Genomic DNA, 12,975 nt, shown 5'->3' on the forward strand with positions numbered 1-12,975 from the left:
CAAGTAAAATTATTTTTCAAAAACATTTTTTTTTTCTTGAAGAGATAAAATAAGACATCCCGCCACAGCTGCATTTATATACATACCACTAGAAACGGATAGAAAATATAAAAAAAATCTAACAAATAAAAAAAAAAGTAAAAAAAAAATAAACCTATGTCCAATGGATCATACCTACCAAGAAAACACATTTTTGTTTTTTCTTTGTTTTGGTTCAACCCATAGTCAATAAAACATAATTTTTTTAACAACACTTTTTCCTAATATCTCTTGCAGATAGCATCCAATTTAGAGCTGTCAATTATATTTATCTATTTAAGTAATCTTATACAAACAGCCATCACATTATCCATGGAAGAACCAAAAACTTAAAAAACACTGTTCAACACTCTATCCAATCAGGAACCCAAAATAAAATGATTATAATCTTCTTAAACGACCAGCAAGCAATCATCGATGGCGAGCTTTTATTAAGCCATTGCTAACTTTCTCCTTATCAAAATACAGTTGTTCCAACTTGTAAATTAAGTTCAAGTTTCCCAAAAAGAAGGATATAGATATACTTCTAATATCTAGGAAATGTTTTGGCTCCAATCCCACTAGAAACCCAGCCGCAGCTGCACCAAGACATCAGCTCTGCTGCACCAATCACCTGAACAGTGAAGAAAAAGGGCAAAAAGGTATTAAACAAACAATTGGAAGTGGATCATCACAACTATGCTTACGGAAAGCTGGCTCACCGAGCGTCTATCACAACTGAGATTTGGTGCTTTGTTTTCTACATAATTGATAGGTGCAGCACATTGTGTAAAACTGGATAAAGAATTGCCTTGTCATATAAACACCAATTGGGTCAAATGAAACCAGCACAACAGGAGCTTAAGGTTTCTCAAGAACGTTTGGGTTACAAGGCTCATTCCACTTATTCACCTTTCTGATCTAATCTCTTCTACTTCCCTCCACTTAGGTGGCACAAATCAACGTAATTTTGTTTTTGTTTTTTTTGGGAAAGGAAGTACATCCATCTAGAAGAGCATGTGGCATACACGCCAATATCTCGGTCCATTCTTAAAGCAGTCTAATTATTTAGTTCAATCATTTGAATAAACTTCATGTGATACGTTAATATGAAATATGAACATTGAAAACCTCCGAGGAAGTCGTGTGAGCTGTAAGTGTTTGCTCTGAATTTTTTTTCATCACAAGAAACAAAAACTTCCTCATCACACAATCATGTTTATCGTATAGGAATCATTCATCCAGCTTAGGTTCAGAGCATAAGAAACCATCAGTAAGAGGTACTACACTCAAACAATAAACTAAACAAGCATTAAAGTAACTATAAATTGTTACAGGATGTCACAATATGCCAATTATTACATTGAGGATTTGGTTGGAAACCTTAAGCCATTCCCATTGTTCTGTGCCCAGCAAACAAAATTTCACAGACGATGTCATATACACAAGTGGAAAGATGATAACTAAGAGTGACGATTGCATAAAGAGATATACTCAACAAAACAACATGGACAATAGCTTAGAAAGAAAAATCACAGAAATCGATACTCATTCAGCAAGAAATAACTAAGAAGAAGAACACAATAACAAAATCAGACAAGTACGTTATCCAAGTACATTCTAATAACAGATGCAGTGGAAGCTTACCTCCTCAGATGTTGCTGGGATACATGAAAACCCTGACTTTTCCACCCTACACATATAAAGAGACGAGAAAAAAGGTAAGCAAAAATGTGATCTTTGAAGCTCGACTAAGCACAGGGACTCGAGCTCACCATGGATTTAGGCGGGAGGTTGGACTTGAACTTGGCACGGATGACGCCGCTGTTGCCGTGTGGGCGCGTGACCTTGCCCCAGATGCACCGGTACCGCGTCCCCTTGGTCTTCGTCTTCGCCTTGTAGATGTACGCCATCCTCTTACCGCAGTACCATGCCACCTCCTCCTTGGTGTTCACGCCCTCGATCTGCACCAGCGAGGTGTTCTCGTACTGGTTGGACTTCGACCTGATCCATAGATTCCCCGATCAACCCCCATAGAAAACACACACACACACACACAAATCCAATAAAATCAAGGAATAAATTCCATAGTTGATGGAGTCTCGACTTGCCTCTTGTAACCGAGGATCGTCCCGCGGACGTACAACCTGAAATTCAAATCAGCCGATAAGAGCAACCATAAAAAGGTCGACTTGATGGGGATCAAAATGAAGAAAAGGAGCAGATTATCTTCTAGGAGAGGACAAGATGGTACCTCACGCGCTCGCCTTGCCGCCCCTTCACCATCTTGGTGCTCACGAGTGGTGCGCCGACGAACAGACCGCAAGTCAAGAACGAGAATCGAAGTAGGGTTTGGGAGACGAAGAGCAGTTAAATAGGAGAGAGCGCGAGCGAGAGCGAGAGCGAGATCAGCAGACCGGACGGTCGTAGTTGCATCTCCGAATGAAAAAGGGCTTAGGCTTCTCCAGCTCGATTTGGGCCTTGATGCGACCCATTTAGCGAAGTATATTTACGCACATATGCTTGTCTGTCACTTTACTCATTTAGTGAAATATCATAGTTTCTCTCTCCCAAACACTAATATAAGTCCTTTCAGATATTAGCCAAAATTTGACATTTTGATATAACATTATATGAAAAATTTTATAAATAATATAAAAAATTATAAGATAAATTTTTTATATATAATAAGTTATTTCACATCTAAAATATTGATACGGTGATAATGTACAATAGTTATTAGGTGATAAAATTTTAAGGATATTAACTAATATAATCGATAAATTTTTTTGTTTATTTAATAACAAGAACGAAGGATCAAATCATATGCTCACCATTTAGCATTTATGAAAAAATAAGTGATTTTCATACTTATTTTTAGCATGTATATTCTTCTAAATGTAAAAATTTCACCGTGTTAATCTCCGTAAATTAGATACTATAATCAAAACTCTAAATATATTCTTTGTAAAAGCATTGGAGTGTTTTTTTTAACATATTTAAGTATCTTTTTTTTTTAATCTCAAAGTAACTAATATTTTCTACGATCAATTATTGATTGTTTTTATGGATGCTCATGCACGGGATCTTAAAATCCTTAATTATATAAAGTATTAAAATATCATGAATTAAATTTTAGTTTGTCAATGGTATTATTAATGCCAATCAGAGTGCTAATATATGATATATAAAATAGTTTAACAGGAGCCTAAATCTTTAGGTTATTGAAGGATATATATGTTCTAAAATAAATTTAAGAGGAATAAATTCTAAAATCATTAATTACAATTGAGACATGTATAATTTTAATTACATAGGAATGAGTATCACTATGTACACGATTCAGTGTCTTTGTTGAGAAATTCGTAATGGTCAATCCATTATTCCACAAGTAATTAGTTTTAACTTCGAGCATCCGTTGAAATATCATGTCCATTAAAATTATTGAATTTTTTCAATTATGTAATTCATCATATATAAGGAAGTTATAATATTAAGGATAAATTTATGAAAAGTACATATTTAAAAAAAAAAATCATAGGATACCCTATTTTTTAAATTTTCATAAAATACCCTATTTTTTAAATTTTTTTTATGGAACATCTTTTTTTTTTAAATGATATTTATGTCCTCAACATCTCGACTTGTCATCTTACCCTCATCGTCCTCATATATTACACAGGCGATCAATATACCTTGTATTGTCTTCGCTATCGTCTCCCCTCCTCTTTATGTTGTTAGTTTATTGTTATCTTTACCTTTAGCCTTTAGTCTTTTTCTGACGCGTCACCTCACCCATTACTCATTGACCCTCCCATGTTATTATCTCCATGCCTCCCCTCGTTCATCCTAATATTAATACTACTTATATAATTCATACATATAAATATCTTATGATGTTAAATATATTTGAAGTATATGGAAAATATCTTATAATGATAATAATACCCTCGCTTGACAAGAATCTCTCCTCGGTCATCTTCGCGATTCAACCGTCTCTTCTATCCGTCGTTGCCTCTCTTCTCGCCGGTCAATTGCTTTTCGGTTGCTGTCTGTAAGGAAAGGGAGGAAATTCCCGCGCCCTCTTGTCACGGATAAAATTCTAAACAGGATGTTCGATGTAATGCTTATGTATGTCTGTGTTTTTTGGTTTGTTCATGCTTTGCATAGCATGTAGAGGGACGGTTGAAGGCTTAACAGCCCCATTTTAGTTGGGTTTGGTGGCCTTCTTACGCTTGTAAATAAAGGTTGTGTCATGTGGACACTTGTGAGAGATACTCAGTCTGTAGTGGACCATTTTGACCTTTTCTTGTGCAACCGTTCAGAGCTTGTAAAGTTTGTTTGTAATTTACATTATCTATGAAGTGTTTCCTAAAATGTTTGCTTGTGGATCCCGAGTGAGGCGCTTTCTCTAACCTATTTTCTCGTTTGTAGGTCATAAGGGACCATGGGAGGTTTTGGGGAGGCTGACCTTTGCGGACAGACATAAGGGTGCTGCATGACTTCGACAAAACTAGCTAAACCCGTGATAGATGGTATCAGAGCGGGACAAGCGCTCATAGAGACACTTGGCATACAAATGTGGGGGATCTAGCGGGGCTGCTTTGAGGGCAGTCAGCATACGGGCGACCGTTTAGGGGAAAATAAGCATGAAGATGTAGGGAAAAGGAGTCGCTCGGAGGAGCGGGCATCTAAGATTGGCATTCAGAGGAATGGCCAACCCTTCGTGTAAAAGGCACAATGAGAATAAGCAAGCTTGGAAGAATGCATAATGCACAAAGGTTGGGATGGCTGAGTTCGAGTTATGACTTGACATTGACAACTATACTTGATGGTATTCCAGGCAAGCAAGGCGCTTGGTAAAAGATGAGACCATGCAAGGTGGAATGAGTTGCTCAGCGACCGAAAGAGTTGTGTGCAAAGCTCATAGAGATGAGGGGAATTGCTAACTCGAAGAATTCGATACTCATGCAAGGGCTTATATGCGGACGATGGAATATTCGCGGCCATCCCAAGGCAACTGAAACTCTACACCATAGAGCATTGAAACTTTTTCTTCGGCATATGAAGGATATGTCTGTAGGAGGCTGAAGTGTGCAGCAAGTTCAGCATGTTGTTAGGCCTTGAGTGGTGCAATGGGGGGCTATATTGACGTAGAGTCACAATCTAACAGGAGGCAGAACAATGCACAGTTTGTTCAGCAAGTCGAAATAGTCCAAAGAGATGGTGGTCTTCGAAGCTTTCAAAGAGAAGAAAACGAAGAGAGATGTGACTTCAACAAAATAGATATCCAGGAGGGATAACTCCCAGCTCTCTAGAGGGAGAATCACGTGCAATGGACCACACATGTTAAGGAGGAGAACCTAAAAAATAACAACTCCACGAAGCTCAATGGACTGAGCAAGCGGCGAGGAGTCGTCGCATGATCTCGCTTGAGAGAATGCATTGTGAGATCAAGTGGGAGAGCGACCCAAAGCAACACAAATGAAGGTACACTTGGAGTCGATATAGATATCAGACTCAAGAGAGGGCTGACCTATGGAATGATGGGCACGAGGGCCACCATCAACTCAATGCAAAACGAGGAGCAGAGCAACTTGGGTGTAACTTGGCGAAGTACCCAAGCCGCATGAAGGGAGCAGACATAGAAGATGGAACATAGAGTAGAGGCACAGAGCTTTCCTTGGACAAAGGTCAAGGACATGAACTCTTATAGAGGCAAGAGCAGGATCATGTTGTTCCATGGGTCCTTCATTCTGATGGAGCGGACTCATCTTGCATGGTGCCAAAGACGAAGGGAGCTTCTGGACACATGCACCTTATCTCGGAGAAGCATTTGATGGAGGAACTAAGGCGACTCTTTTGAATCTCGTATTTTGATGATGAAACCACTTGATATATGTTTATGTTTTAATCTACGTTTTGAGTGACGCAGGATGCTTTGATCAGGATGAGATAATTAAAGCAGAAAAAATCATGTTATGCTAGAGGAACATGTCAGATGATTGGACATCGGGCCGGTGGATCGATCGACGTATCGACAGAAGGCTTCGGGCCGTAGACTCGGGCATCAGGCCAAGAAGAGTGGGTATTGTGCCATGGATATCGGAGTTACGGAATCAACTGGCTGATTGGGCAATAGGCCGCAGGAGAGGATGATGCGCCGAAGAATCGGACGAAGCATCGAGGGACCAATGACATGCCGGACAACTTGGTTAATTGCTTAGGATTAATTGTCTCGATCAAAGTTTTATTTTACATGTGCAGGATTAACTACGATGGAAGTAAGACATGCAGTAGAAGTTGCGCCGAAGTCAAGACTATGATCACGTTGGGAGTTCGAGAGTTCGACGGAAGTCCAGACGGTCATCGGAGATTCTGCGGGAATAAATCCGAGAAGTCCAAGAACTTGCCAAAAGAAGCTCGTCGGAACTCGCCAAGTGGATCATTGCAAGTCCAGGAGTTTGCCGGAAGTCCGCAGGAGTATCACTGAGGGTTCATCGGATGATCGACGGAAGTTCGCCGGAAGAAGCGATTGACGCACCAGAGCAAGTTGTAGTAAATGTCTTAAAAAATGTCGTAGTTAGCATGTAGATTAAGTTAGGAATGGGAGGTGATCCCATTAACTTAATCTGGGGGCAATTGGGCCCTTGACAGACCCAAATTGGGCTGAATGGATCAACCCATTCGGAACAGAATTCCTGCGAGGCAGTGGCACTACTAGGGTCGGCGGTGGCACCGCCCAGGAGATGATCTCCCAGGAAAGCTGGGCGGTGCAACTGCCCAAGTCAAGCGGTGGCACCGCTTGGGCTCAATCTCCGAGCAAGACTGGGCGGTCCAACCACCCCAATCAAGCGGTGGCACCGCTTGGGCTCAGTCTCCGAGTGAGATTGGGTGGTGCAACCACCCCTGACAGGCGGTGGAACTGCCTAAGCTCGGTCTCCGAGCTCTACCAAGCGGTGCAACTGCCCCTATCAGGCGGTGGCACCGCCCAGAGGCTCAGTCTCCGAGTTCTGCCAAGCGGTGCAACCGCCCCTGATAGGAGGTGGCACCTCCCAAAGGCTCAGTCTCCGAGCTCTATCAGGCGGTGCAACCGCCTAACCTAGGAATTCCGGGAGATGATAGTTTTTAGCTCGGAATTCAAACTGGTTTGGAGCCTATAAATGCCCCTCCCATCCCTGGGTAAAACAAACAAGCACAGAGAAATTAAAAGAGAGAAAAAGATGCTGTAATCTCTAAAATTTCCCTCCTCTAGCTTAAGTGTTAGAATTCTACTTAAGAGAGGAGAGTGAGTGCTTGTAAGGGTTGTCTCCTAAACCCGGTAAAAGGAGAAGAGGGATGTAAGAAGAAGGTTGATCTTCGCCTTGTAAAAGAAGATCGTTAGTGGATGCCGGTGGCCTCGACGGAAGAGGAATCGGAGGAGTGGATGTAGGTCACGATTGAACGAACCACTATAAACTCTCGTCTTCTCCGGTTTGCATTTATTCTTGCTATTTACCTGACTGCAAACCTCCTCAGTAGCTTACTGCCTTCTGCTCATTTACGAACGTGTTTCATAGTTAAGTATTTTTCGAATCGACATTAAGACGGAAATCGGTTTTATCGTACGAATATTGTTAGGATCAAGAGCACTAAGAGGGGGGGGGGGTGAATTAGTATAGCGAAAAACTTTCGACGATTAAAAAAGTGTTCGTACGATAAAAACGATTTTGGTAGAAGAGCCAATTCGTAAATCTCTTTAACTAGTAATCAAGCGAGATGTAGTTAAAGGAAATCTATGAAGGCAGTTTGCAGTGATGATGAAAGTTAAAATGTAAGCGCAAACTGAAATATGATGTTCGTACGATAAAACTGATTTACGTCCAAACGCCGATTCGGAAAATGCAGAGCTTGAAACATGATCGTATATGCGCAAAAGGCAGTAAGCTTTTGAGGAGGTTTGCAGTAAAGATAAGATGCTCAAAGTAAATGCAAACCGAGATTTAGAGTGGTTCGATCAATATTGACCTACTCCACTTTTGGCTTCCTCCACCGACGAGGTCACCGACGTCAACTAGAGGCCTTCCTTCAATAGGCGAAGGCCAACCACCCTTTTACAGTTTTACTCCTTTTGACGGGCTTAGGAGACAACCCTTACAGAATTTCCTTTCCTCTCTTAACAGATTAGAACATGGAAGAAAAGAGGAAGAAGAACTTTCAACTCATACAACACTTTTGAGCTCTAAAAATCACAAAGTAAAATCAGAATTTCGGTGGTTTCTAGGTGCCCTTTCAGTGCTGAAAGGGTGGGGTATTTATAGGCCCCAACCCAGTTTGAATTTGGAGCTCAAAACTGTCAATTCCCAGAATTCCGGGATCTAGCGGTTGCACCGCCTGACTGAGGCGGTTGAACCGCCTAGCAGAGCTCGAAGACTGAGCCTCTGGGCGATGCCACCTCCTGTCAGGGGCGGTTGCACCTCCTGCCAGAGCTCGAAGACCGAGCTCAGGCAGTGCCACCGCCTGATTGAGGCGGTTGCACCGCTCAGCCAGAGCTCGGAGACCGAGCCCAGGCGGTGCCACCTCCTGTCAGGGGCGGTTGCACCGCCCAGTCTCGCTCGGAGACTGAGCCCAGGCGGTGCCACCGCCTGGCTTGGGCGGTTCAACCGCCTGACAGAAATCAGGGTCCGAATGGGTTGATCCATTTAGCCCAATTTGGGTTTTTCAATGGCCCAGTTGCCCCAAGATTAAGTTAATGGGATCACCTCCCATTTCCAACTTAATCATTGTGCTAACTACGATATTTCCTAAGACATTTACTGCAACTTGCTCCGGTGCATCAATCGCTTCTTCCGGTGAGCTTCCGGTGAACTTCCGTCGATCATCCGATGAACCCTCGGTGATGCTCCTGCGGACTTCCGGCAAACTCCTGGACTTGCGACGATCCACTTGGCGAGTTCTGACGAGCTTCTTTGGCAAGCTCATGGACTTTTCGGATTTGTTCCCGCAGAACCTCCGACGACTGTCTGAACTTCCGTCGAACTCTCGAACTCCCAACGTGATCATTGTCTTGACTCCGGCACAACTCCTGCTGCATATCTTATTTTCATCATAGTTAATCCTGCACACTTCTCTCAACATATAGATTAGATAACAAATGACAATTGACTTCATCATCAAAATCCGAGATTCAATAATCTCACCCTTTTTGATGATGACAATCAATTGATAATGGAGTTAACCTTAACTCCCCCTGTTTATATGCCATACTTGGGATAAGTCATTCTTGAATTCAAAACATTTGAATTCAAGAGACATATTGATAAGTTAAAATCATTTAAACTTATCAATACTCCCATCATAATTCCCATCATGATGTTTCTCTCTAAAGATGATGTTAAGGCTTGCCATTCATTTTCAAATTTTACATAACAAGTTTGAATGATGGTAATAGTAACAATTCATCATATTGTAAGATATCAACATGTAAAACTGCAAAGTAAGATTTTGATATCATTACATGATACAAAACAAGGCATAATGCAAATTATAGCAATCATAGCATCAATTCATATATCTCTTGGTGATGCAAGCATGGCATTAATACTCATATATTTCTCCCCCTTTGTCATCAACAAAAAGTGTGGTAATTGTTATACTAGGAGAACAATATAAGCAAATTTTGAGCATAAGTGTGATAGTTGTTCATGCCTTTACTAGGTTCATGTTATTTTCCAATAGTAAGTGATAGAAATCAATTATACAAGCATATAAAGGAAAGCATAATATGTAGATTGGTTTGAATACTTCTTCCTTTTTATTTGTTATAATTTTTTTGCATGAAGGAGGAAGGCTATTTGTGATTTTACTTTGAGTGAAGTTAAAATCGATGAGAGATTAAATCATGCTTCATTTTTACAAGGATCAAGATATGTATGTGAAACAAATCTTTACAAGTAAAAACACTATCATCCATATTTCAAGATGGAATTTATAAGCAGGAATCATTTCATCAAATCCATTTCAGAAAAATATTTTTCATAAGTGTATGAGAAAATCCGATTGTTAGGATACCAATTGTTAAGCGAATCCGAAAATGAAATTAACACTTTCATGCATTCGGACAAGACTATGCTATAGATTTTCAAATACAATCATAAAGACAAAACATGCTTATTGTTATGAAAATTTTTGTATTCAACACATAATTTCCAACATGTTATTTGGGCATGTAATAGCAATCAAGTGATTTGATCATTCAATAAAGTCCGAAAAATAATTTTAACTAGTTTATGTATTCGGACACATCAACATTCCTAATTCTCTTCTTATGAAATCAAATTGTTCTTCACTTAGAGGTTTTGTAAAAATATCAGCTAGTTGATGTTTAGTATCAATGAACTCTATGATTACATCATGATTAGTAACATGATCTCGTATAAAGTGATGTCTAATATCAATATGTTTTGTTCTTGAGTGTTGTATAGGATTCTTCGTTAAGCATATTGCACTTGTGTTATCACATTTAATGGGAATATTTTTAAGATGAACTTTATAATCTTCTAAGGTGTTTTTCATCCATACAACTTGTGCACAGCATGCACTTACTGTAATATATTCAGCTTCGGTTGTTGATAGTGCAACCGAGTTTTGTTTCTTAGATGACCAAGAAACAAGGGCATGTCCTAAAAATTGACATATTCCTGATGTGCTTTTTCTATCTAGTCTATAGCCAATAAAGTCCGCATCAGCATAAGCAATTAACTCAAGATTATCTGATTTTGGGTACCATAATCCTAGATTTGTGGTATCATTAAGATATCTAAGTATTCTTTTAACTGCTTTGAGATGAGATATTTTAGGGTTTGATTGAAATCTAGCACAAAGTCCTACACTGAACATGATATCTGGTCTAGTTGCAGTGAGGTAAAGTAAACTTCCTATCATGCCCCTATAAGTTTTTTGATCGAAGCTTTCTCCACTTTCATTAATTTCTAACTTAGTGGAGGTGCTCATAGGAGTGTTAATAGCTTTTGAGCTATTCATATTAAATTTTTTCAGCAAATTCATAGTATATTTAGTTTGACTAATAAAGATGCCATTGCTTAGTTGTTTGATTTGTAAGCCTAAGAAGAATGTTAATTCTCCCATTAAACTCATTTTGAATTCAAGACTCATAGTTTTAGCAAAAGATTCACAAAGAGATTCATTCGTAGAACCAAAGATAATATCATCAACATAAATCTGAACAATGAGAAAATTATTTTCAAAATTCTTGATGAACAATGTAGTATCAACCTTGCCTTTTGTGAAATTATTTTCAATAAGAAAAGAACTAAGTCTCTCATACTAAGCCCTCGGAGCTTGTTTTAAACCATAGAGAGCTTTAGTTACTCTAAATACATGATTAGGGAGGCTATTATTTTCAAATCCAGGAGGTTGTTCAACATAGACTTCTTCGGAAATAAAGCCATTAAGAAAAGCACTTTTAACATCCATTTGAAACAACTTAAAATTATTACTACTAGCGTAGGCAAGGAGCATCCTTATGGCTTCTAATCGAGCCACAGGAGCGAAGGTTTCTTCGTAATTGATACCTTCTTCTTGGTTGAAACCTTTGGCCACTAATCTAGTCTTGTTTCTAACCACGATACCATATTCATCTTGCTTGTTTCTAAAAACCCATTTAGTACCAATAACTAAATGGTCAGTTGGCCTAGGAACAAGCTTCCACACCTCATTTGTCTCAAATTGATTTAATTCATCTTGCATTGCGTTAATCCATGAATCATCTTTCATGGTTTCGTCAACACATTTGGGTTCAATTTGGGAGAGAAAAGTGGCGTTGGCACCAAAATTTTTAAGAGAAGAACGTGTTTGAACCCCCTTTGATGTGTCTCCTAAGATTAGCTCCTTAGGATGAGCATCTACATACTTCCAATCCTTTGGTAAGGATGTTTCGAAAGTGGATGCATCCAAGTTGCTAGTTGGAGACGGGGTTTCATTTAAATTCAAGGAATCAAAATTAACATCATCATCAAAATCATTTTTCCTGATTTCGGAAATCTCATTGAAAACAACATGAATGGATTCTTTAATAATTAAAGTTCTTTTATTGAAGATACGAAAAGCTTTAGAAACCGAAAAATAACCAAGAAAGATTCCTTCATCGGATTTAGCATCAAATTTTCCTAAGTTATCTTTTTCATTCAAGATAAAACACTTTCACCCAAAGACTTTAAAATATGAAACATTGGGTTTTTTGTTGTTCCATAACTCATAGGGAGTTTTGGTGAGTAAGGGTCTTACTAGAACTCTATTCAAAATATAGCATGCAGTGTTTACGGCTTCGGCCCAAAAGTATTTGGGTAGGCTATGTTCATTCAACATGGTTCTTGTCATTTCTTGTAAATTTCGATTTTTTCTTTCTACTACTCCATTTTGTTGAGGATTTCTTGGAGTAGAGAAATTATGGTTGTATCCATTGAGTTCACAAAATTCTTGGAAATCATGGTTTTGAAATTCACCACCGTGATCACTTCTAATTGACGAAATCATAGAACCCTTCTCATTTTGAACAAGTTTACAAAACTTAAAAAAATATATAAAGCATTCATTTTTCTGTTTTAAGAAGTAAGTCCATGTGTATCTGCTATAGTCATCCACAATGACGAAGGCGTATTTGCTATCTCCTAGGCTTGATGTAGAGATTGGTCCGAACAAGTTCATATGGATCAATTGTAAAGGCCTAGAGGTACTTATTTGATTCTTAGATTTAAAACTACCCTTAATTTGTTTACCTAATTGGCAAGCATCACATACATTATCTTTGATGAACTTGATATGAGGAATTCCTCTTACAAGTTCTTTAGATGATATTTGAGTGATTAGTTTCATGCTAGCATGACCTAATCTTCTATGCCATAGCCAAGCATCCTCATTCAAAACCGAAAAACACATTTCATTACACAAATCATTGAT

At 39.1% G+C, this 12,975-nt stretch overlaps 1 protein-coding gene across 1 annotated transcript; it reads right to left on the bottom strand.

Moving 5' to 3' along the window:
• Window positions 1–428: 428 nt before the first annotated feature.
• LOC135640162 (large ribosomal subunit protein eL33w) lies at window positions 429–2,445 on the bottom strand. Its single transcript, XM_065154350.1, has 5 exons — window positions 2,273–2,445; window positions 2,130–2,165; window positions 1,794–2,022; window positions 1,666–1,711; window positions 429–652 (listed from the first exon to the last, which is right to left on the bottom strand). The coding sequence occupies exons 1-4, from the start codon at window positions 2,302–2,304 to the stop codon at window positions 1,670–1,672; spliced, it is 339 nt and encodes a 112-aa protein (XP_065010422.1). The 5' UTR covers window positions 2,305–2,445; the 3' UTR covers window positions 429–652; window positions 1,666–1,669.
• Between the last annotated feature and the right edge of the window lie 10,530 nt (window positions 2,446–12,975).

Source organism: Musa acuminata, chromosome BXJ3-6, assembly GCF_036884655.1.
Source record: "Musa acuminata AAA Group cultivar baxijiao chromosome BXJ3-6, Cavendish_Baxijiao_AAA, whole genome shotgun sequence".
Taxonomy (NCBI): Eukaryota; Viridiplantae; Streptophyta; class Magnoliopsida; order Zingiberales; family Musaceae; genus Musa; species Musa acuminata.

Excerpts from the sequence above, each read along its gene's own strand:
- LOC135640162 (XM_065154350.1), bottom strand. The coding sequence starts at position 2,304 with ATGGTGAAGGGGCGGCAAGGCGAGCGCGTGAG. Across the intron at positions 2,023-2,129 it reads ACGATCCTCGGTTACAAGAG|GTCGAAGTCCAACCAGTACG; the intron begins GCAAGTCGAGAC and ends TCTATGGATCAG. Across the intron at positions 1,712-1,793 it reads ACCTCCCGCCTAAATCCATG|GGTGGAAAAGTCAGGGTTTT; the intron begins GTGAGCTCGAGT and ends TTATATGTGTAG.